The 26,613-nt window shown below is 40.5% G+C and overlaps 1 protein-coding gene across 5 annotated transcripts in view; it reads left to right on the forward strand.

Annotated features, from left to right (window-relative positions):
• The first annotated feature begins 493 nt into the window (after positions 1-493).
• PTPRR (protein tyrosine phosphatase, receptor type R) overlaps positions 494-26,613 on the forward strand; it is a 105,462-nt gene continuing 79,342 nt past the window's right edge. For 3 of the 5 annotated variants that reach the window (XM_006095466.3, XM_023759452.1, XM_023759454.1), the window contains exons 1-3: positions 494-680; positions 795-905; positions 11,225-11,487. In XM_006095466.3, coding sequence (XP_006095528.1) covers positions 885-905; positions 11,225-11,487 — 284 coding nt within the window. In that variant the 5' untranslated portion in view covers positions 494-680; positions 795-884. The remainder of the gene's footprint in view (positions 681-794; positions 906-11,224; positions 11,488-26,613) is intronic. The other 2 variants (XM_023759453.1, XM_023759455.1) reach the window with 2 other exon arrangements.

Below are 26,613 nucleotides of genomic sequence, written 5' to 3' on the forward strand. Positions count from 1 at the left end.
TTCTAAAACTTGATTTAGTAGATATGCTTTAAAAAAAAGAGTAGGTGAAATAAAATTTCACTCATTCACATTTTATTCATGCTTTTCCACTCCCAAAGTAGTAAACAAAAAAAGTATAAATAAAAATAAAACTGTTTATTTCACCTTTTATTACTAAATAATTCTGGACTTTTTGTGGTGTTCCCTGATGCTTAAATAAAATGTAATATTCTAACAATTTATGTAGTTGAGGTTGGTACTTTAATCAGATTTTGACAAATAAGACTGCATTTTTAAAAAATGAAAAGCTTTGATAACAGAGGAGGAAAAAGGAGAAGGAAATGATTCTGACATCGTTGCTCTGTTGATTAATGCATTATGAGATTTTTGTTTGCACCTGTTTCACTTTTGTTGAAAAGTTAAGAGCTGCACATAAACCAGGGTGGTGTTGTGGGAGGGGACTTCACACAGAGTCAAGAAAGCTTCAGAAACAATTTCCTCCAAGCAGAACAGAACGGAACTCTCTTACCTATGAACCAGGTCATTTCCAAGAGAGATGGGAGGGACATTTACGAAGCTGGGACCGGGCCTGGCATGCGGGGCCTGTCTGCTCCTGGGCAGGAGATGAAATAATCTCTTTGAGGGGGCAGTGCCTTGTCTCGGAGCAATTGGAGGAGCAGCGCTGGCAGCGCGGAATGTAGGTGTGTGCTACTACACTGAATGGGAGAAAGCTAAAAATATGTGTAGTGTCTGATAAGAACGCCAGTCTCCTCCAGCTCTCATCTAACGCCGGACTTTCTGTTTTGCTTTTAAAGAAAAATGTTCTGCAAGGGCAGCATGAAGCGGACAAAATCTGGAGCAAAGAAGGATTTTATGCCGTTGTCATATTTCTCAGCATCTTTGTTATGATAGTAACATGCTTGATGGTAAGTGTGCTTCTTTATCTATCTTATCCTTTGCTGAGCCCACTGCTTAATATTATTGGAGACATTTGCCATTCAAATGAATGCTGAAAAGACCGGCAACAGAAGCAAGACTGCGACCCTGCTAAATCGGGGGATTTCATACCTGACAGCGGAGTGATAGCTAAAGGAAACCTATGCAATTGTGGATTCTGACCTGCAGAATGGAGCTGGGATTGCACTAGGCTTTTAGTAACTTGATCAACGCTGAGAATGAAGCTTTAGAAAGTGGTTCCCCGGGGTCATCAAAGCCCTCAAAGCCATTCAAGTCCCACGGGCGCACTTGGGGCTTACTTTACTTCTTCATTTATATCACTTTTATGGAACACTTTTTAAAAGAAATATGTCTTAGAGGCAAGCTTACTCATTAAAAAGTGTTTGATTAACTAACTTCTTTTTAAAAGGGCCCTGAAAGCATTTTATGAAATTCCAGGCATGAAAAGATATTATAGACCCAAAGGCTGCACAATTCACTACCAACTCATGTTTTTAGGTGAATAAACACTATAAAAGTGTAACTGCAAATAGCTCTTTAAATTACAAATTATGAATGTCAAGCCTTTAAAGGTATATCTCTAATTTTAAAAACAATAGAACCCCAAGTAAATCTAAACTCATTAATCTAGGCAATGCTCTGTGGTATTGAATGAGTTAACAGTTACCTTCAAATAGAAACGGATTTTCTTATTCTTTCAAAATACTGTGATGTAACAAAATATTTGAAGTTTACAAATGGGTTTTAGTAACTTTTATCTGTGTGCTGCATTCTTTTTAATCTTGCATATTTTTAAAAACATTCCTTTCTTACATTTCAAATACCCCCCAAAAGACATCCTGCTATTTATTCTTTCTGCAATCATCAGTGCTGCCAGTGTTCTATTGGATTTTGTTCCCTCATTTGTGCTCCCCTGCTGGGAAAGGGTTTATGTTAGACAGATTAGGGCTGTTTGAAAAGACAGAGGCTGAGTAGGTCCAAACTTGAGGGCTATAAAACAATTAAGGCCTTGACTAAGATGATGATAAGCATATTTCCTTGAATCTAAATATAGGAAGTAGTAAAAACACCCTAAAGCTTCTATCCTAATAAATTCGGAGGGACCTCCTATGGGCCAGGCATTAAACAAGATTTCTACAAATTGTGGCCCAATAAACAAAAGAATTGTTTAAGAATTGAGTGAGGAAATTGATTTGTATCTATTAATGGTAGAGGTTAAGGGGAAAGCATTTTAACGAGAGAAGGTTGGAGGTTATGGAAATTGTGGTGGAGACCTCTGGGCGGTTCCCAGTGGTTTAGAAGGTGTGGTTTCTGGTTAGAGTTCATTGGACTTTAAAACATCTGGCTCTTCGTTTTCTTAGCACAGGACATCTCCAATGGCGTGCTCGCTCTTGTCAGTCACATTAGTATGTGTTTCTCCTTCACTGATGTGAGGACAGAAGACAGAAGAGGTAAAGACTGAGAAAAATGGAAATTGTTTAGGGGTAAATGGTAAGATTCGGAAGAGCAAAGGCAAGGTTAAAGGGAGGAAAGTGAGGAAGCAGATCCATGATCAGCCTGTGAGTATGAGAGGATGAGGGAGCCAGAGCAGAGCTTGCCATTAATATGTAAGAGCCTGCATTTCTAACCCAAGGGGCACCCATGAGTCTAAAATGACTGGGAAAATCCCTCTGTGAGATATTGGTCTCGGGTGGCAAAAGGTCCCAGAGCAGTCACACCCTCAACCACGTGGGGCCCGGGAGCAACTCTTCTTTTCCTAATATCTGCGAAGCATCAGTGGAAAAGTCTGAAACCTGGATAAGTCTGCTCCAAGGTTACCAGAGCAATTCAAGAAAAGAGTATTTCAAAAGTGTAGGTGGTTGCACTTTATGGGGTTGGTGGGTAGATTCATCCATTCATTCAATCCACAAATTCCTACAGAGGATCCACTGAGGGTCTGTTGTTGGTACTGTGGGCAAAGGAAAGAACAAGACGGAGGCGGTCTCTGTTCTCATGAGGGATTTTTAAAAAAATAATTAACATTTAAAAAATCAAATAGTGAACATATTGTATGATTCCGGGTATATGACATTCTGTAAGGCAAATCTCTAGAGACAATATAAAGATCAGTGGCTGCCAGAGGTTGGGTGGGGTAGAGTGAATAGGTGAAGCAAATTTTTAGGTCAGTGAAGCTATTCTGTATATTATAATAGTGAATACAGGGGTTGGCAAAAGTAGGCTTACAGTTGTGAGTACACAAAACACAGAGTTTATTCTTGTATTATTATTTATTAATTACTGTATTATTTATTATTATTATTATTAGTTTACTTTTGCCCCCTCCCTCCCGTATATGACTTTATGGATTTGTCAAAATCCATAGAATGTACAACAGTATGAGTGACCTTAATCTAGACTATAGACTTTGATTAATTCTATCAATATTGGCTCAGCAACTGTAACAGATATACCACTCTAATGCAAGATGTTAGTGATAGAGGACATCGTTTAGGGAGGCAGGGGAGAAGAAGTAAGGAGAACTCTATACTCTTTGTTCAATTTTTCTGTAAATCTAAAACTGTAAACCTAAAAATTAAGTTTATTAATTTAAAAAAAATCTCAAATCATGTTACGTGTCATGAAGAGATAACATAACAGTGAGTCGGGGGAGCAAAGCAAACTGAGATGTGTGAGGCCGGAAAATTTGGGGAGAGGCCTCCAGGCCCAGGCTAGGTGGGAACAGCTGAGGGGGGGTTAAGCTTGGCCTCTTTGAATTCAAGAAGCCGGAAACTGAGTGCTCTAAACTGAGCTTTGATGTGTGTGTTTAAAAGATCAGGTTCTCTGCGGGGCAGAGTGGTTTCGGACAGAGCCTGGGGTGGGGCGGGAGAGGAGGATTCTGGAGGCTATTGTATTAGCCTGATGAGAAAGGTGATGGTGGCCCTGAGTAGGGAGTGTGTGTGTGGTGTGTGTGTGTGTGTGGGGGGGGGGTGGAGGAGAGGGAGAGAGAGGAAGGATTGGGATTTATTTGTCGATGAAACTGACAGGACTTTGCTGTGTACTGATTCTCGGGGAGAAGGAAAGGAAAATATTAAGGATGATTCCTGACTTATTTGCCTGACTATCTGGGTGGTGATGCGCCCATTTCCAGGCAGAGGCACACTTTGGAGGTGGGGAATAGTGAGCAAAGCAATACTTCTAAATGGTATTCTGATAATTCCTGAATTAATGAAAGAAAGTGGTAGAATGAACTAACAGGGGAACAAACCATCAGTACGTTAGAAAGGAGTTAATATTGATAGGAAAATAAATACTACCTAACAGACAGGCCTAAGATGAAGTTAAGTTTATATGATGCAACTTAATCACTGACAAGGCAACAGTTCACATTTAGGGGGCTGTCAAATGTGATTCTCTAAAATAAGCTTATTTTTGTAAATGTTCCACTGTTTTTGATAATGATCTTGATTTAAAGTTAAGTTTCTTACTTAGATCTCTCAGTAATAGTTATACTGTTGCTTTTGTGATTCTTAAATACATATATTCCAATTCTGTTTTCTCATAATTGTGTTGATTCCATGGAAAAACAAAAGATATAACCCAGATTTTTCTAGGGGCATTAGTTATATTTATGAAAGATCAAATACCATTATTTGCATCCAGCCTTCCTACATACCATAGAACTGAAAAGCATGTGATTTATTATGAAATTATATAGGTAAATTGCTGTAATAGAGATTCCGTATGCTGTATAACAATAACATAAGGCTTGGCAACATTTTTGAAATGCGGTATATTGTTTACTTTCTCAAAAAAAAATATGTTGCCAGGCATAAAATTAGGCACGCATGACATTTCAAATGTGTGACTTATTTAGCACCTCTCAAATGTGAATGTACAGTGGGTGGAGTGACAAGTAGACAAATACAATTTTCTAAGAAAAAAATGTGTGGGCAACTTCCAATCCATTCAGAATTGGTTCTTAAACTTGAATAAATAATAGAAAGAATAGACTTTCAGATGTACTTAGAGAGTTAGTGACAAGTACAAAGGTATTCATGAAATATAGGTAGAGATATTTATAAGCCAGATGGCTTCTGGGAAGCCCAGAAAACACACAGAAACAGCTGTTTGGGTCAGTAAAAGCTCTGCCATGTTAGAGCCATTTCTATGTCATACAAAGAGTTTGTCTAGTCCTGGCCTTGTTAGGTGAGGCAGGAAATCCTAAGTCAGACCACCTGCTTCAGCCTGAGCATCACTCAGTAAATACAGGTCATAGGTGGACATAAATAGCCTCACTTTTCTAATTTGTTAAGTATAATCCCTAGAGATGGAAGGAAATGGGATTAGAGTCCTAGCTAGAACTATTTGGTTCAAACCATTTTCCAAAGTAAATATATTTCTCAAACGAATTTTCAATTTTTTTCTGTACTAATGTAAGTCATTTAGGTAAGAATACAATCCCCTTACTAAAAAGAATAATAATAATAATATTTTTTCTTCCATTTATTGCCTAATTACTCATGCTAAATTTACTGCCTGTTATTCAACATTCAGTGTATTTTTATACCACTTTGCTGAGTTATGATTAACATATAAAAAGCTGTACATGTTTAATGCATACAACTTGAGTCTAGGGTTAAATATACACCCATGAAAACATCACCACAATCTGTGCCATAAACATATTCGTTACCTCCAATGTTTTCCTCTCTTTATTTAGTATTATTATTTTGTGTTGTTATAAGAACACAACATAAGATCTACCCTCTTAGCAAATCTTTAAATACATAAAATAGTGTTTTTAACTATTGGGTTTATGCATAAACACTTAATAGATATTCGTTTCCTAATTTTACTGATGAGGAACCCATGGTTCAGAGAAGATAAGTAACTTGACAAAGAACAGACAATGCGTGGGTGTATGTATGGGGGTGTCTGAGGACAGGAATTGGGATTCAAGTCCAAGTCTATCTGGATTAAAAGTTTGAACTCTCTCACACCTGACCGGTGTGGCTCAGAAACCTATGAGGGGTTCAATTCCCAGTCAGGGCACACGTCCAGGTTGCAGGCTCAATCCCCAGTGGGGAGCATGCAGAAGGCAGCCGATCAATGGTCCTCGCTCATCATTGATGTTTCTATCTCCCTCTCCTTCTCCCTTCCTCTCTGAAATCAATGCAAATTAAAAAAAAGTTTGAACTCTTTACCATGATTCCATGGATAATGTTGTCAAATTGAGGTTCCATTTAATTCTGTAACTCTATCTTGTGGGCATCTATTTCTGGCCACAAAGGGGTCTAGTAACAGGATGAGGATGCCTGTATAAATCAGAGCCATTCAATACAGAACTCATAAATGTGTACCACACCATACCTACTGTGGACACACTCTATTTTTGTACTTAGTATCTTGTACTGGGCACATCTGTCTCTTCTGTGAATTTCCAGAGGATAGCATTAAGTGCCATCTCTGCATCCACAGTGTCTTGTTTCTGGAATAATGTAGGAATTCATGTTTATTCAATTAAATGAATGAGCTCTTTTAGAACTAACTGTAAAATACAGTCAAGAAAAAAAATATATGCGCTATGGACTGTTGGCATTTTAAAATTTGAACATATATTTTTCACACAGATGTTTTGTGTTACCTGCTTATGTAGTTTTCTAAATAAAAATTATGAGCTGCAAAAGAGCTTTATAGGATGCTTTTTAGCTTCCTCTCATTGCTGCATCCCTCTGGCTTTCTTTTTCCTGCTATTGTTTTTTTTCTTGCTATAGTTTAACTTTTATTCCTTTCTCTTTTCTTTTTTTCTTCGATTGATCAAAACATTGCATTGCATCCTAAGATTCAAACAAGTTCTAAAGGTAAAATCAAAAATATTGACTTGCCATTGCTATGGTAAGCTGTTAGGTGCATTCTCAAACAAAGCGCATTCTCACAGAAAATGTGCATCAGCTGTATTCTGGATCTCCGGCCGTGCAGAGGGAAATCCTGACACTTTCCCAGAGGCCTCAGGAAAGAGGTTGGGGGAAGGACGTGGGATTTACAAGAACAGGAGAGGGCAATGATCACAGGAATGTCAGGAAACCTGGGTCCTAGACTTCATTTCTAACTGTCCATAAATTATTAAACCAGTCTGGGTCTAAAAGTAAGATGAGGGAATCAGACCAGATGATTTTTTAAGACCTCTTATCCCAGATTTCTCCACAGCAGCACTGCTGACATTTTGGACTGGGTAGATAATTTGTTGTGGGGAAGGGTTCTGTTCTGTGTATTGTAGGGTATTTAGCAGCATTTCTACCATCTGCCCACTAGATGCCAGCAGTACCCCCCCCACACCCCCCACCCCCACACACACACTCCAGAATGACAGTCAGAAACTATCGCAGACATTGCCACATGCCCCCGGAACAAAATCCCTGCTGGCTGAGAACCGCTGCCCTCGAGTTCCCTCATGGCAAATGCCTTATTGTCAAGTTGCAAACTCCTCAGTTTTTCCACATTTTTTTTCAGACAGTTCGATCTCTCTCTTGAGTATTTTTAAACAGCGATATACGCTCTCCAAGTTCTTCTTTTCCCTCATTACAGATGTAGCAACCAGTGTGTACAGGTACTATATAGACACTTATGTAATACCCTTTGTAATACTTTTAGCGAAAAAAAATATATATATATATAAAAAAAAAAGACAAAAATCAAAAAAAAAAAAAAAAAAAGAAATTGACCTCTGACCAGAGATGAAGTAAGCAGACGACTGTAAAATGCCTGGCAGAGGCTCATCAAGAACATAAGCTCATGAACAGCAAAGGACATTGGACTAGAGCTTGTTTCCAGCCCATTGGAATAGAATCAGAAGCGTGACCTGCCAGTAATTGTTGTGAAGGCCAGCATTTCCTTGGCTTCCTCATTTTCATTCTTGAACTCTGCTTCTCCAAAACCCAGGTGTAAACAGGCAAACAAATGTTCTGACATATCTATTATATTTAGGTGACAAGAGCTTGGAATACATAATATATACATTATCTTCTATTTATATTTTTCTGTGAATGTACAGATATATTTGTTTCTGTTCTCATTCAGGAAAATAACTTGCTTGCAATTAAAAAACAACAACAACTACCCCACCTTAAATTCTATGACCTCATCCTTTAGTAGCTAAGTGTTTAGCTTGACGCATGTGTCATCTGATTGCATTGTTCTAGTAGGAGTTTTGGTTTTGCACAGTGCTGTGGTGGCAAAGTGTCTTTTAAGGGTTATGGATACTGAAGAGAAGCAATATGTTCAAAACTTCCCCGTCCTTTGGCATTATTAACCTTTAGTATTTTCTATCCCGTAGCTTGTGAGAATAATTATAATGACAGCAAGAAGACTAGTCACTGGCATGCGATGCTTTCTTTTTTCTTTTAGTAATATTTGTCATGGGAGATTTAGCTTTACCTCCCAGAGTCCATGAATAGCACCTGTGTAAAAGGTTCCAGGTTATGAGGAAGTAAACTGACATAAAAGCCATTAAGGATTCTCTTTAATTTCTGGAAGTTCACATTATAATATGTGTTTCTAGTTGTAACCCAGATGTGCATAGTCTTTTCCCTTAAGAAGATCCTTCCACTCCCCAAAGCTGTATTCTTAGATTTGGTAGCTTTCAGACTCGGTGGTGAGAGTCACATCTGCTGCAGGTGTGATTTCAGAGTCATCTTCAAGGAGGACAGTGTGGTGAAGAGCAGCGCCAGAGGCGGTGTGTGTGTGTGTTGGGCGGGAGGAAGGGGGGACAGGGTGGGGGGAGCAGCGCCTGCACAGGCCTGCAGGACAGCGCTGCGCTGGGGCCTGGCTCTGTCCCCACTAAATGTGGCTGTAGGCACGCCAGGTCATTTAGCTAGACTTCAACCTCTGTAATATACAGGTAGGTTCGAAGGACCTCCAGTGACTATCTTAACTCTGATTCCCTCCGTATCCCTAATTAAAAAGTCAGGGAACATACATTCGCCTCTATTTTTTACCTCTCTGGCCTCCTCCAACCTTCTTTCTTGTTACTACAATTAGAGATGTCGGATTGTAGACAACGTCCGAAACATAATTACATTTAGTTTTCACTCTGCGTTTAAATAATTCCAAAGCTCTCTTTTACATCACAATTTCTAGTTTTTTACTGCTTCATTTTGAATCATCCTTTCTCATGATTTTGAGGGTGTGTTTCTTTCAGGAAGGGTACACAGATAGCATATTTTCTGACACCTCGAGTATGTGAAAAATTCTACTGGCTTCATCTACATGCACATCTATGTAGCTAGTTGTGGAATTCATACATCCATTGTAACATGTATTTTTTTTCTCAAAATCATGCAAATTTGTCCCATTTTATTCTCACACTTACTGTTCTTTCAAGTGACATATATTTTTTAAACTAAGAACTTTTTTCATTCTGTATCTATAAATCCCACAGGAACAGGGTGCTGTACCTTTCACAATACATGACATACTGGGCACTGAAATAGCTTTTGACTTGCTTCTCTTTCATTCATTGATTCTGGTTTATCATTTACTGAGATTCTTCTTTGACTTCCATGTCCTGTCTTTCCTCTTGTCCTCCTCTTCATTTCTTTATCCTTTTGCTCTACATTCCAGGTAGTCTCTTGGCTTTTCCATATAAACCTTATATACCAGTGATTATATTTTAGTCATTGTCGGGTCTGTTCTTTGTTGCTTGCAAAGATTTACATCCTACTACTGAGTTTTCCGTTCTTTGATTTATTTTCTTTTTAATCTCATTCTGGTACCTTTTCATTTTAGATTGTTGTGTTTTTATTTTATCCTGATTCTTTTTTAATAATTTTATCTTGTTGAATAGGCTTTTGTTTTACCAATATATTTAAAGAATACTAGACAAATATTTTCTAAACTATTTTCTGAAATAGGTTATCAAAGGGATTTATTTCCTCCACTATTTCAGGTGAATTCTTTCCTAACTTTCTTTTCTGTTTGTTCATCCCTTAACAGGGAAAACAATATATATTTAGACTTTGTATCTTTCCAGTAGATTTAAAATATAGAGATTATTAGAATTTAAAGGAACTTTGAAAGAAAAGGAAAGAAAGAATTAGCCTCAGGACTAAAGTAAAGGTGATTGAAAAGTGCCAGAGAAACCCATCCTCTAAAACAACACTCCTTTAGGTACCGGATCCCAGGAACTAAGCAGGGGAGTTCAGTGGGATGCAGATGTCATCAGTGCTGTCATTGCAGATGATGGGTTAAGTCAGCTCTTTGTGTGAATTAACTAATCAAGTCACTTCTTTGAACAGACTTGAAGAAGCACAAGGACATCTAGTTTCAGGAGGAACTGGAGTGGAGGAGTCAGCATCAAGACAAGAGGAATAGTATCAAGTTGTTATTTTGTACACCTTAAACTTACACAATGTTTTATGTCAATTATAGTCAGTAAAATGAAGAAAAGAATTTAATTTAAATAAAAATACATAAGTGAATTTTTTAAAAAGAGAGAAAAAGGGGCCTATAAAAAGGAAAGCCTGAGGATAGGAAAGACAAACTTTGCTCACCTCACAATCTGGTCCATTGGAGTGTCTCAGCAAAATCAGCCCAGTTCTTTCTTAAGTTTAGGAGTAAAGATTCTGCCACTTCTGAATTCTATGAGCTGTTCCAGAAAGAGCTCCGAGGATGGAAGAATGGAATATTTTTTTCTACATACCTTAAAAATTAAATGGGCCAAAGGGTAAGAAAAAAATCTACTGGTTGTCCAAATTATTCTTTGATAGGTGCCCTAAATTTAATTATTTCAAGATCCTCAAGCTAACATATGACTAATTCAGATATTTACCAACATAGGAAATTATGTATTATAGCATAACTATACTTTCATTAATATTTTGCAAGACTTTCTTCTTACATGTTGTATTGGATGCAGATCTCTGTTTCTGTAAATGTCAAAAACCCATACTTCACGCTTATGCCTTCTATAAACCTTCCATTTTTAATTAAAAGCTTACCTATGATCAAACTGCTATCTGACACTTTAATACCATTAGCCAAATTTACTTTTAATACTATTTGGGGAATACAATCATGTGCAGATATATTTAACATGTTTGTGCACCATAACTAGAAATACCAAATATACTAGTATTCTTTTGAGAAAAATCTCAATACCACAAAACTGAGAAACCGTCCTAGAAGTCCTTGCTTACTTGTATGATCATTAAACCTTTACTTTGGGTTGTCTTCTAGGTTGGGGTGAAAGAGATCATACTTTGTTGTTGAGTGTGAAAAATGTGACAGGAGCCCTTTATATCTCCTTCTCTAGATTCTTTACAGATTAAAAGAAAAGTTTCAGCTTTCTTTGAGACAAGATAAAGAGAAAAATCAGGAGATCCACCTATCACCCCTCGCTTTACAGCCAGCACAGTCTGAGGCAAAGACAGCCAACAGCATGGTCCAGCCTGAGCAGGCGCCGAAGGTCCTGAGTGTGGTCGTGGACCCTCAAGGTCGACACGCTCCTGAGATCAAAGCTACCACCTCTGTCTGCCCTTCTCCTTTCAAAATGAAACCCATCGGACTTCAAGAGAGGTAAGAGCTTTTTCTGTATCCTCCACATGTTGATTTTTTTAGAGTACTCACCAACTAAAAAGGATAGAACTAGAGATGATTGGCATATTAGGTAGCATCTCTCATCACCAAATGGACACCAGAAAGACCAAAGGGTCCTGCCTTCGATTCCGGTTAAGGGCATGTACCTCGATTGCAGGCTCCTCCCCAGCCTGGACCCTGGTCGGGGCTTGTGCAGGAGGCAACCAATCGATGTGTTTCTCACACATCAATATTTCTCTCTGTCTTTCCCTCTTCTACTTTCTCTAAAAAAAATCAATGGAAAAATATCCTCAAGTGAGGATTAAACACACACACACACACACACACACACACACACACACACACACACCAAACAACCAACAATAAATTAATTGAAGCCCTAACCGGTTTGGCTCAGTGGATAGAGCACCAGCCTGTGGACTTAAGGGTCCCAGGTTCGATTCCAGTCAAGGGCATGTACCTTGGTTGTGGGCACATCCCTGGTAAGGAGTGTGCAGGAGGCAGCTGATGGATGTTTCTCTCTTATATATGTTTCTAGCTCTTTGTCCCTCTTCCTTCCTCTCTGTAAAAAATCAATAAAATATATATTTAAAAAAATTAATTGAAAAGAAAGAGATTGGTTACAGTGAGCTCCAAAGTCCTTAAAGGGCAAACACTTTGACTTCATAATGGAGGGAGAATGGAGAGCAATCAAGTCATTCTTTCTACTTCCTCTCCCCAAATATTTGATGGATTCCTTATGCATCTGGGTACCATTCCTTGCTTGAATACCACTAACTTGTCGTCTGGGTGGCAGTATGGAAAGACAGACAGGATGGAACTTTTTCCTGAAGCTAACCAGAAGTCGGGAGAACTGGAGTTGGGACCCAGCTCTGCCATTTCTAGATGGAGTGGCTTCATGAGCCATTCACTTATCTGGGCCTCACTTTCTTCTTCTGTAACATGAGGGGGTTAAACTTGACTTCTTCACTTCCTCAGGTTCTTTCACGCTTGTTACCAAAATTAACTTTAAGCATTTATGTGTTTGTTTTCCCAAAGAGAAACCTTGAAGCAGGCATCTGAGCATCAGTGGCGTACCAAGGGCAAGCGGGCAGAAAAGATCTGCTCAGATGCAGGCCATAAGGGGGTCATTTTCTAGAGATGATTTAAAGATGATTATAAAACTGACTAAAAGTCAGACTAATTTTTATTGTCATCATGTAGCACCAATTCTAAGCAAGGTCAGTGATTAAATGCTCTAAGGAGTACTTCTTCCCTTTGTCAGCCATTACTGGACATGTTGGGATTTCAAGGAGCATAAGGTTAAATACCCGTTTATTCACTTAAATGAAGTGAATGTTCAATAAAGGAGAGTACCGGCATGGTCTCTTACTCATCTCTGTGGTCTATGTAGGAGACTTAGCAGAGCAAGTGTGTAGGCAGTAACTAAATGGATTCCCTGCCCCTGGTGTTCACACTCCCCTGTATCCCCACCTGTTGCCTCCCACTTCCTTCCCGCCTCAAGCAGGAGAGAGCGAGTGCTTCTGTCTACAGAGGCTCTAGGTCATTCCCTCCCAATTGTCATAACTGACTCCATCAATTTCCTTCTCCATTTTCAACTGTACCCTCGCTGCTAAAGCTATCCCCCAGCATAGAAGCAGGTTCTCTTTTGTATCAAAGGAGCTCCCTTAACCCAATTGCTCCTCTGGTTCTTATCTTCCCCCCTTCTTTAAATGGGTCTTAAATGAGCAGAGTATATTTGTTGCCTTATTAGTCTTCAAACTTCCATCGTCACTATTTCTCTCATAGGCTTGCCAAGTATGCCAATGGACTAACCACAAAGCACATTTCATTTTCACACCTAGCGCTCATGCCTACTTCTGTTTTAAACTGTTTCTTCCTTTGGCCTCCAGGACATTACTTTTTGGTACTTGGTTGGCTACCTTTAGGCTCCCATGCACTCTTTTCTTTCCACAACTTCAGAGTTTCATCAAAGAGGTATATTGAGCTGGGGGTACTTCTTTAGGAAGCATTCATGTCAAAGGCAGTAAGAGAAGAAGTGGTTGTGGTTGGATTGCCCAGTGAGGAGAGAAGAGGTGTAAAGGTGAGGCATGGAGTGAGGAAATTCAAGCATCACTTTCTCTTGAAAGCCATTCCAAGCTTCCTCTAGCTCCTCCCCTTCTTTCTCTAGCCCACCTTACTGATACCAACTCAGCTGTCTCCTCTGCTCCCCTCTGCTCTAGTCCCATAGCCTTATGTGCATACAGTGTTTAAGGCTTCTCAGGTGTAGATAAAGTTTTCATTTAGTAATGTCCTACTCCCTATACCAGTGGTCGGCAAACTGCAGCTCTCGAGCCACATGCGGCTCTTTGGCCCCTTGAGTGTGGCTCTTCCTAAGCCTTAGGAGTACCCTAATTAAGTTAATAACAATGTACCTACCTATATAGTTTAAGTTTAAAAAATTTGGCTCTCAAAAGAAATTTCAATCGTTGTACTGATGATATTTGGCTCTGTTGACTAATGAGCTTGCTGACCACTGCCCTATACTCTAAGCTTCTTGAGGGCACATACATGATTTAATTGTCTCTTTGTATCTTACATCTTCACTAATAAAAGAGAAAGATACAAACTGACTGTACCTTCACGATGCCCACCAGCCAATCGGGAGTGAGTATGCAAATTAACCCAACAAAGATGGTGGGTCAATTTGCATACGCAGGTGCTGAGCCACCAGGGGCTGGGCAGGACGCTTGCGTCATCGCCATGGCAACAATGCAGGCGTTTCACACCACTCCAGCTACTCCGGGCCTCAGGGCAGTGTGGGAAGGCAGAAAGGTGGCTCCGGCTGGAGCGAAGGTGGTGCCGGCAGCCAGAGGAAGGAAGGCCCATTCTTGCACGAATCTTCATGCATCGGGCCTCTAGTATAGAATATAATTCCTGAAAATTCAGAGCTCCTGGAAGTAAATGCTTTAAGGAATGAATGAATGAATGTTATAATGAATAATTCCCAGGTCACCTTTCACTTGTGGTAGGGAAACAATTTGCTTATTTTATCATCTCTTCCTCATCTACCCTCACCCTATTTTTCTACCATAATTCCCTGCCAAGATAGTGTAGTAATGAGTTTTAAGAATGATAAAATATGAAGGATATACAGTGTTCTATAGAGTCAGAAAACTTTTCTGAGAGTTTAAAGCCTTAAAACTTAATTTATGCTTATGTACCTTTAAAATGACTTTGTGTTTTACAATCCCCCATCTTCCTATCCTGGAGTAAAATATTAATCCTCTGTTCTGGTTTCATTAAAATCACCATGAGGGCATAAAGTTTACATTATGAGTCATTTGTCTCAAAATCTTTTGGGTCATGCCATATAAATCTCTCATCCCAGATGAGAAGAATCCATTATTCTAACATCTATGTATATAAAAGGCTAAGCGACCTTCCGATCGTCCAACTGGTAGCTATGATGCGCACTGAACACCGGGACAGACGCTCAACACAGGAGCTGCTGAGATGCGGTGACTTGGCAGCGGCAGTTCTCGGGTGATGCACCCTGGAAGCAGAGAGAAGGGAGCCCAATTCCAGGGTGCATCACCTGAGAACTGCCCTCTCGCAATCCGGGACCCCTCAGGGGATGAGAGCTGGTTTTGGCCTGATCCCCACAGGCCAGGCTGAGGGACCCCACTTGCTAGAGAAACCCTGCTCACTCCACAGATGCCCTTCGAGCCACGGCACTGCCCCAGGTGCAGCTGGCTGGGGAGGGACCATGGGAGGTTGGCCCCAGGGCATGTCTGGCCCATCTCACCCCGTCCCACCATGCTGGCCACCTTCTAATTAATTTCTTTTCAATGTGCACGAATCCATGCACTGGGGCACTAGTTATTAATAATAAAATATAATTTTAAGTTAAAAGATAAATTTTAAAATATATAAAATCAAATGCCTATGCTTAACTAGTACAAAGTATATAATCTTAAAATTATTAAGATTAAAGAAACATAAGGTGAGAGATGTAGTAGCTTCCTCTTTTTTTCTCCCTCCTTCCAACTAGTCACCAAATCACATTGATCCTTGCTCCTCAAATGTTCTCATTATTGTCTCTTTTTGTAAGCATTACCCTGGACCAAGATCCCACTATTTCATATTTGAATCATTTTGCCTTATGATTGTAAAAATGATATCAGGATGAATATGTGTTTTATATTTCACATATATTATTTTCTTTTATCTTATCTGCCTGATCTAATTCTCTTTTCTCCCTGAGTTATCTTGCTATGACAATACTTGCATTGTTACGTTGCTCTATAAAAAACCTCATAGCTCCCCTTTGCCTACAGGATAAGGCACAAACCACCTTGCTGGGCCTTCGAAGTCCTATACCATTTGGCCCTCATCATTCTCTCCAAACCTGCTTGCCGCTATCCCACCAAAATAAACCTTCCCTTCCATCTGCTCTCCTCCCCCCAGTGTGCTGTGTTCCTATAGACAGTTGCATCTTTGTTCACCTGGTCCCTCTTCCTCCTCCTTCTATCTCTAGTCTCCAGATCCCCAAATGAAACTTACCTTCAGCCATCAGGACGCCTACTGTGCCCACAGCGATTTTAACACCTCTGCATCCTCACATACACCACCCCTCCAGCAGTGGTTTTAGTTAAAGAATAATTCACAAAGGGACTGACACTGGTTTTTGAATGGTGTGACCTGTCCCTTCACCAGCTTGTGAGAATTCGAGATACTCGGGTGCCTCCCATGATTCCTGTAATCATGGTACACAGCAAACACTTGAAAAACATTACAGAGTGGATTACTTAATTAATTAATGTTTCTTTACATCTTGGGATCTCATCTATTTCTAAAGCAACTTCCACAAGCCCAGCCAGCATGGATCAATGGTTGAGTGTCCACCTATGAGGCAGGAGGTCACAGTTTGATTCCCAGTAAGGGCACATGCTCCATCCCCAGTAGGGGGCATGCAAGAGGCAGCCAATCAATGATCCTCTCTCATCATTGATGTTTCTATCTCTTTCTCCCTCTCCCTTCCTCTCTGAAATCAATAAAAAATATATGTAAAGAACCTTCCACAAGAACAAATAGCCTAATGATAAACTACAGAGCTGAGTCTCTGTGCTAATATAACTTCTGATGTTTACTAAATAAGTGACTCAACATGTTAATTAAGTCCTTTGCTAATTATCAAAATAAGTATGATAATATCTGTCTTACCTTTTTAAAAAGCATCCCATTAAACCAACAATCAAAAGAAAACGGAGTGGTGCCTTTCAGAAGGAAAGAGGAATCTAGTATTCTTTTTGGTTTTGTTCTCTGCTCCCATTCCTAGGTCAGGAATGCCTGGCACAGCTCTTGTGACAGTTAAGCCAGGCGACCACTGCCTAAGAAATAAATATGCTCTAGCTTCTTAAGCTGTACTGTAACATGGTTTATTTTGTTACCTGTCCACAAATTCCGTGCAAACGATATACGGCACTAAGGTATGTGGTATTAAAGGTTTCCTTGGGGGTTACAACCTGGGTGAGCCTGGGAGATTCCTCTCAGAGCTAGAAAGATGTCTGCAGTGGTGGAAGCGACGAAACTCAGTCTCAGAGAAAATGTTGCGTATCCTACACCTAAACTCAAGCCTTTGTTCACTAGCATTTCCTCCGGGCCAGGTGGAATGTCCTGACTTCTGCCCCTGTTCTCGCTAGCAGAAAAACATGTCAGTGTTCAAAAGGTTGAACTTAGAGGATACTGACCTCCCTTTAGAAGATATAGAAAGAGAAAGAATATAGGTACGAAGTATGCAAAATTACTCAGAAATTACCATCTGTATTCGTGAAACAGACCCATTAATGAAAATGGATCCATCTCCCTCATTTTCTGTCAAGTGAAGCTGAGACCCAGGCGCTTCCCTCGTGGGCCCTAGGAGAGGTTCCCGGACAGCAGAGCCTGAGACAAGGATTCTCGTCCAAGTGATTTATGGAGAGGACGCTCTCAGGAGAAGCCCAAGGGAAAGTCAGAGCAGCAGTCAAGTAAAGAGGTGGTTTCATCTGATGCCGGGCCCCACCCTGATCACACAGGGAGCATGGAGCATGAGTGGCACCTCATGAACAGGTGTTCCACCTTAAGGCAAACAGACTGGGCCTCTGGACCCCATGCCAGTCAACCGTTGGCTTCAGGCCATCCTGGGGAAGGCGGAGGCATAACTTCCTAGGGCAGTGATGGCGAACCTTTTGAGCTCGGCGTGTCAGCATTTTGAAAAACCCTAACTTAACTCTGGTGCCGTGTCACATATAGAAATTTTTTGATATTTGCAATCATAGTAAAACAAAGACTTATATTTTTGATATTTATTTTATATATTTAAATGCCATTTAACAAAGAAAAATCAACCAAAAAAATGAGTTCGTGTGTCACCTCTGACATGCGTGTCATAGGTTCGCCATCACTGTCCTAGGGTCTCTGGACTGGGCCACTCCATCAGCGGAGGGTGACTCTCCAGAGAGGTGGCCGCTGTGTGCCATTCACAGCCAGTGCTCCCAGCCTCAGGGGAGGGGAAGTGTGGGCACCAGCCTGGGAAAGGTGATCTGGGCGGAGCACCACCAGTATCACTACACTTGCCAAAGGTTACAACACGAGTGATATCAGAGCTGAGTGTTTACTCCGGGTTTCCTCGGTCATTTTTTTTCAGTTGCAGTTTACATTCCAATATGGTTCTGTATTAGTGTCAGGTGCACAGCACAGTGGTTAGACATCATGTACTTTACAAAGTGTCCCCCTGCTATTTCAAGTATCCACCTGGCCCCATGCAGAGTTATTACAACGTCATTGACTCTATTCCCTATGCTGCACTTGATATCTCTGTGACTATTCTGTAGCTACCAATTTGTGCTTCTTAATCTCGTCACCTTTCCCCCCATCTTTCCAGGCTGTTATACATGTGCCACATTGCCTCCTTCCGATAAATACTATTTGTTCTAATGGAACCTATGACCCAGCACCACTGAACACAGCCTATCAACCATGACTCATTTTCTCTGCCTCACTATATGGGGATAATATAGATAACAAAGAACCATTAAGAAGTCAACCCTAACTTAACTCCAAGGAACGTCACTAAAAATAACAATGCGATAAGATTGTTGACCCTGTACATGCATTATCCCATCTAACCTTCATGTTACTGTTATTAATTATCATCCCTTCCTTACAGAGAGGAAATTAATGCTCAGAGTTTAAGTCACTGCCCAAGTAACCTAATAATAAGTCAGGGGAGGGTGTGAGAGTGACAAGTAGAATTTGAACCCAAGCAGCCTGGTTCCAGAGGCTGTGCTACTAGGCAAGCGATGTCTGGGGGTGAGGGGAGCACATATTCTGTGGGAAATCAGTACAAAATAGATGATAAATCAATGTCTTCAGTAAGTAGGGGTATTAGAGAGTGTCACAGTGTTATTTGTCTTAGCAACTTTCATGCTTGTCTTTCAGGATGTCTTTCAGATTCTAAGTCAAGTACTATTCAATTTGTGCAGCAGATTCAAAACACTCAAGGTGGATAACCATTTCATTGCCAGTCTAGAAGCTCACCATCAGTGTTGGGTTTTCTTCCATCGGTGTGTTCCCATTCTAGAGGCCCAGTGGTAACCCAGCATAAAAGACCAAGGTGATGGCAAACATAGATATAGAAAAGAAGCCAAACTGAGAGGGAGACATGAGGCAATAATCCAGAAAAGTCAAGCCAAAAACTGTTCTCAAGGGATTTGGCGGGGGAGGGCTCTCTATTGTTCAAGCTGTCTCGGTAATGACTGAGCACATTTCACTGTGTGTGTGGTGGACGTGGGAGGGCACATGTCTGTGCCCCTCCACCATGCTGCTGCCCATGCAGTGGGAAGAGAAAGAAAAATAATAAAAGCTAACGTATTGACCAGTAACCTACCACATGCCAACCACAGGGCTAATGTGTTATCTCATACACTCTTCACAACACCCCTTGAGGCAAGTACTATTTTTATGTCCTTCTTGCAGGTTAGCTAACAGAGACACGGAGAAATTGAATAACACGTCTGGTGTCGCAAAGGAATAAAGATAGAGTTAGAGCTTCAAATCTGGGCAGTCTGGCTACAAAATCTGGACATGACCACTATGTTCTACTTCTTCCTCGATGATACAGATGATAAAACTTTTAGGCTCCTCTTATTTTTATGATCATATCCTTATAAAACGCTTTTATAGGGATGTCCAAAGTTGGGGAGGCATAGAAAACATGCACAAGCCCTTCGTTAACGGTGCTCACCAAGCTGTTTCTCTCTTGATTGGTAGCATAGACATGATTGTCTTTTTATGTAGGCGGGTTGGAGTTTTGAAAGGTTAGAAGAAAACTTTAAAGGGTTCCTTATTAAAAACAATAACACTGGGCCTGAACATGGTGACTCAGTGGTTGAGCATCGGCCTATGAACCAGGAGGTCACAGTTCGATTCCCGGTCAAGGCACATGCCCAGGTTGCAGGCTCATTCCCAAGTAGGGGTGTGCAGGAGGCAGCCCATCAATGATTCTCTAGCGTCGTTGATGTTCTATCTCTCTCTCCCTTCCTACCTCTCTGAAATTAATAAAAATATATTTACAAAACAAAACAATTACACTGGGATTAAGGAAATGGAGGCAAAAGTTTTGAAATCTGCCTAAAAATTCATGAGAAGGCATGAGACAAAAGGTAATAGTGGTTAATGAAAGAAATGACAGTAGGTACAACCCAAGAAATGTAGAACAGATGCCAAATATATATATTTTAAGGAATTGAGAATAGTAGAGTTCTTCCTAAAAAAGTGAAAAGTGACCATCACTTGTTGCCAAGCACTGACCTGGCTTCTCTCCGAGCTGAAATCTTGGGCCTTGTGGCTAAGTCCCAACAGGGTGCACTTGGAGGTGGATCTAGCAGTAATCTCCTAACTTTCTTCTTCTCCACTCATGACCCTTAGCAGGATAATAGGAGTCAGTCCCACTGGGTTCTCTTACTGCGGTGTCTCCCACCAAACCCATCCCACAGGCTGCCTCATCCTGAGATACAAACAGAAAGGACTTCTCAGCATGCCCATCCTTCAACATTCATTAGCTTGAACCTGATCCTGAACACTGGCCTCCAGATTTACAGCACAGTGGTCTTCATTTCCACTCACACTATGGGGTGGAGGGGCCAAACCCAATGACACTCTTGAACTCTTTCAGCTATTCTGTAGGGTTGGTGTTTCTATAAAGTTCTCCTTGTCCTGACCCTAAACAAGAGGTTGTTGTAGTATAATTTTAGAGGTTCACGTTTGCTGATTCCTCTACCCATGTTCAAATTAGAGCTTCGCCGTGAAGAGGACTAAATGCTATCTATGTTTTCTAAACTGAGATTTCAAGTCTTACTGAGGGGACCAAGTTCCAGGTCTTAATGTACAAGTTGACAGAATTAGGTGAAATGGCCTTTTTTGTAGAAGCATTTTAATCAGGGCAGGCGCGGACAATTCCCAGAGTACACGTTGCTTCTTTTTTGAGAGAGAGCAGCTCTGACTCTGAGCTACTGTGTCAGGAGACTTTACCTTGCAGGCAGAGACGTTCACCTTTGTAGTTATTTGAAATGTGCCATCAAATTACAGCTCAGGGACCCACTATGATTTTATGGACTCCCTGAACATGGTTCTTCCATGACATGAGGCATCGCTCTGCTCTCATCGGATTTTCCCAGCTATTAATACTTGACCTCTATAGCAAAACGGAGGAAAAGCACGGCTCCCCCATGGCAGGGGACTTTAGCAAAATTGTTATTTTTGAACTGATGGGTTTGTTTGTTGTTGTGGGGTTGTTGTTGTTGTCCACCTATAAGTCTATTATCAATGCTAAGGTATCGTTTCCATTTAGCAATGATAAATGATTTGGGGAGGCAGGGAAGGCTCTGTTCTCTGATATGATCTGAGCCAACCTGGATGAATCCTGATGGTGTACTATGTGGAAATAGTGCCCTCTAGTGGACAACTGCATGTTGAAGCAGTTAGTAGCTAGTTGCATCTAGGGAAAAGGAAAATGGAAGCAGGATCTGGTTTTTTTTTAAAGAAATCTATAATAACCTCAATGTCCCCTCAGGCATGTAAAGTATAATCTATTTTGGCAAATACTTTAGAAAAAGCTCTCGGGGTAGTGATGAAAGAGCTTTAACTTAAGATATAACAAATAGGTGTGAACACTTTCAAATATAATGTGCTTTCTTAACAATGCTTAGCATCCAGTCATTTCATTTTTCATTTCATCCACAAGTAATTTTAAGGACAATGTGTCAAATGAAATTATTATTGCCTGATATGTCTTATAATATATAAATCCTTTTATTTAGGAGTCTTTTTTTTTTCTAAACCGGATTTAAATACGAGCCTCAATAATTCTTCCTTTCCAGGCCCAGCCTGGCTGGTTTTTTTATTTCCTCCTTTCCTTCTTGATTCTTCTTTCCAGACATTGTGGTGTCTATAGCACAATGCCTGACACATGCTACCTGTTCCATTAATATTTGTTAAATCTCAATATAAACAAAGGAACAAGTCCTTCAAGTTAGGTTCATTTTATGGAAATAAATACCTTAAACACACACACATCACCTCCCCTTTGCCCCACCAACAGAAGTCCCCATTGCCTGCCCCCTTAGGCTTTGGGAGAGCCTTTGAGCCCTCTCATTGCATGTCCTAGTCTTACCTAAATCCTCATTCCCCTGCTCTGAGTATGATCTCATTGATTCGTTTTACTCTGGTTATATTTCATTTCCTGCTGAATTTTGGTTCCAAAGTTAGTATCTCTATATATAAAAGGCTAATATGCTAAGTGTCCCTCTGACTGTCCGACCAGTGCTATGATGTGCACTGACCACCAGGGGGCATATGCTCAATGCAGGAGCTGCCATGACATGCACTGGCCATTTACAAAGAAACGGCACTGCAGACCTGGCGCAGACAAAGCAACATTCAGCTTCCCCCAAGTGGGACACAGGCCCCAGCCACCACCCTGGAGCTACAGCCCACCAATGCTGCCGAGACCACATGGTGCAAAGTGCGGCCCACAGCCCAGCCTGGAAATAGTCACTGTGGGCACCAGGTAATGACGTCACGTAGCAACACCGGCTTCCTCTCCCTAGTGACTAGCCTCCTTGGAGTTTCTTCAGCCCAGGAACACCACTTGCTTTATAGCCAGGTGCAAACATTTTACAGTTTAACCAAATGTTTGTGAAGCGTTTTCATATGTTTCATCTCATTTGATCCTCACAGAAGTCCTGGAGTAGGTAGATAGGAGACTCAGTAGAGTCCTATTTTCTTTTCATTAGCCGGAAAATGGAGATTTAGAAAGTTTAGAAACTTGACCCGACTGAAAAGAAGTAAGAAATGGTGTAACTTGAAAATGATTTCATGTTTTCTCACTGTGCAGAATATAGTCAAACACTGCTACCGTTAAATATTTTACCCTTTGTTCTCCCTGCATGATCTACAATAATAATCTGCTTTGTGTTGATATTTACTGCTGCATTGCTGACAATTATGTGAAAGAGAAATTAGGGTGCTTCACTGGGCTGGAAAAAGTTTAGCTAAATCAGAAAGCAGGTCTAATTAAGCATATATATATATATATATATATATATATATATATATATATAATCTTGCTGGTGCCAATCGCACATGTGTGTTTCAATCTGTCATTGTTGATCGTGACTTTGGTTGACACTTCTATTATAGAGAAAGGGTGAATAATTATATTAAAATATTTCTTCTAATTAATTTCTTTTCAATGTGCACGAATCCGTGCACCAGGACACTACTTTGTTAATAAATTCCCATCCTTCTGATGGGATCCTTAGTCAACATAAGGAGTCCGAGAAACAAATTGGAATTTGAAGCTTACTTAATTTTTAATTTTTTAATTTTTATTGAATTTATTGGGGTGACATTGGTTATTAAAATTATACAAGTTTCAGGTGCACAGGTCTACAACATATCTGTACACTGTGTTATGTGTTCATCACCCCAAGTCAAGTCTCCATCCATCACCATTTGTCCTCTCTATACCCTCCTCCACTTCCCCCATCCCAATCTCCTTCCAGCAATCACTACACTGTTGTGTCCATTAGTTCTTTCTCTTTTATTTTTTCTTTTCTGCTCAATCCATCTTCCTATCCCTCCCTTGACAGCTATAAGCCTGCTTTCTATTTACAAGTCTGTCTCTATTTTACTTGTTAGTTTATTTTGTTCATTAGATTCCACATATCAGTGAAATCATATGATACTTGTCTTTCTCTTTCTGGCTTTATTCACTTAGCATAATGCTCTCCAGGACCATCCATGATGTAGCAAAGGGTAAAATTTCCTTCTTTTTTATAGCTGAGTAGTATTCCATTGTGTAAATGTATCAGAGGTTTTTTTATCCACTCATCTACTTGATGGGCACTTGGGCTGCTTCCAGATCTTGACTATTATAAATAATACTGCAATCAATATACTCCTATATTCATATATTCTACTTTAATCAGTAATGTGAGTAAAAATGATTAAGTGATAAATGACCTATGAGAGTGAATACATTAAAACTATGGCAAAAACCTATTATAGTCTGAAGGTATGAATACACCTTAACTGTGGATTCTTAGCCTTGTAAGTCTCTGATAGACACTCCACACTGAGAAAAAAATCTGTTGCTTTTTTCATTCAGCTATTTCTTTCTTTTCCCAAATCTGAACTGCTCTCTTTAATTTCTTTCCCCCATCCTATCCATAGAGCACATCCTATCCATAGAACAAAGACCTTCACTCTCTCTTTCCCTTCTCTGACCCTATAAGTACTTTCTCTCACCTCTCTCTGTCTCTGTCTCTCTCTGCCTCTCTCTCTCCCTCCCTCTCTCTCTCTCTCTCTCTCTCTTACACACACACACACACACACACACACACACACACACACACAGAATCGCCTAAGAGCTCATCTGTTTCCTTGCTTCCTAGTTCCACACATGTAGTGGGGGTTCTTTAACTATTAGCTAAATAATGCAAAGTAAGCCTTACTCCTCAGTGTTAACCTCTCATCTATTTCAACTCTAAATTTTCCATTTAGTTCTAGAAAGCCCAGGACAGGGAAAACTTCTCACTTGCCATTTCATTCCTAGATACTGAATTTCTTCAGCTTATTTAAGTGACCAATGAGTTATTTTAGTCTATGGCCTGTCTGCTCCTGTTCAAGTGTAAGTCTTGTAAAATTAAAGAGATTCTGTCCTAAACCTGTTATTACAGAGCAAATATGCATCAAGACAAGTCATACAGCTGAACGACTCCATATTTGTTAAATAATGGTTTATACATCTAGACAGAGGTCTCAAATAACGAGATCGCAGATTTCTCCAGGAGAGGCAAGATTTCCTCATCTTTGACCATTCTGTGGAGCTTCCTGTAGGATGACTATCCTTATCCTTGTTTTCACTTTCCTATTGCACTTTTTAAAAATTTAACCTTTTTAAAAATTATATTTTTATTGATTTTAGAGAGGAAGGAAAAGAGAGATAGAAACATCAACAATGAGAGAGAATCATTGTTTATCTGCCTCCTGCATGCCCCACCCTGGGGATCAAGCCTGCAACCTTGGCATATACCCTGACCGGGAATTCAAATGTGACCTTCTGGTTCATATGTTGATGCTCAACCACTGAGCCGCACCAGCTGGGCAAAAGTTAACCTTTAAAATAATTATCATGAAAGTTCTGCAGAGGAAGGAGTCTTCCAACCAACGTCTTGATCCAGGTGATCTGTGTAATCTTGGCTGTGGTGACAATGGCTTGATTTGCCATCACTGTTTTGTGGAAGACAGTTTACTCCACTTTTTAAACCAGACTTTAAAGTAAATCTCAACTTCAAAAGTGTTTTAGTTTCATTCCATCCACAGAATTCATGGATTGTTAAGTGTTTTGAGGGCAGATATCAATAGAAAAATTAATAGAAACAATTCCTGTTCTGCCCAAAAGCTATATAAGGGAGGGGCTCAGATATTGGAGCAGTTCAGAGCATCGTGAGTGCATTTCCAGTTGAATGGGTGAGAACCAAAGAATGCAGAGATAAAACATTGCATATACCAGGCATGGGGGTGGGAGGGGTCCTCATGTATTTTGTTATGTGGGCAGATTGAGTCCAAGGGCTTGGTTGATAGAGATGTTGGAAGCATGTACACAGGGACATTATTATAGTCATTAGCTAGCCTATCTACACTAATAAAAGAGAAAGATGCAAATTGACCACACCTTCGCTATGCCCACCAACAAAGATGGTGGGTTAACTTGCATACACAGGCACCCAGCTGTTGGGTGTGGGGCAGGATGCTTGCATCATCACCATGGTGACGATGCAGGCATTCCACACTACCCCAGCAGCTCCAGGCCTCTGGGCAGTATGGGAAGGTGAAAAGGCAGCTCAGGCCAGAGCGAAGGCGGAAAGCGAAGGCGGTGCCAGCAGCCAGGGGAAGGAAGGCCCATTCTTGCATGAATTTTCATGCATCAGGCCTCTAGTTAAATGTAAAATCCTTGTGAGCAATGAAGGATATGTTCTGCAAATGGAAGTAAATGGTGACCCGAAGATTTCTAATTTCTAACCTAAGTACATCCTACCACATATGGCCTGTAGAGGGTGCTTGGAAACAGCAGTATGCCCTGCGACAGAGGTCCCCAAGCTTGGCTTTATAGCCTCTACAGCTACACCAGTGACACCCTTCCCTCACTGCCCCTCGCTGGCAGCAGTGGTCATGGTGGGCATGGTGAAGTCTCAAAGTAGGTGGTGCCATATTAGAACTAGGGGGTCCTGAAGAAGTCACACATGCAGCATTTTAAAGTTGAGAGGAACCTCAGAGCAGTGTCTGCAGCCTAATTTCACATCATACTCCTCTAGGGAAACTTTGTAACATTTCTAGATATTCTGCTAGATAGGAACTTTTTAGATAGAAATTTTTTTTCCTATCTAGATAGAATTTGTAGACAGAAAATGTTCTAGAGTCAAACCCAAAATGTTAGCCTCAGAAGCTCTGGGCAGAGTTGAGGAGATGGATATAGCTATAGATCTATACATATGATAGCTGTATATCAAAATATACACA

This window comes from Myotis lucifugus, unplaced genomic scaffold (assembly GCF_000147115.1).
Source record: "Myotis lucifugus unplaced genomic scaffold, Myoluc2.0 scaffold_156, whole genome shotgun sequence".
Classification (NCBI taxonomy): domain Eukaryota; kingdom Metazoa; phylum Chordata; class Mammalia; order Chiroptera; family Vespertilionidae; genus Myotis; species Myotis lucifugus.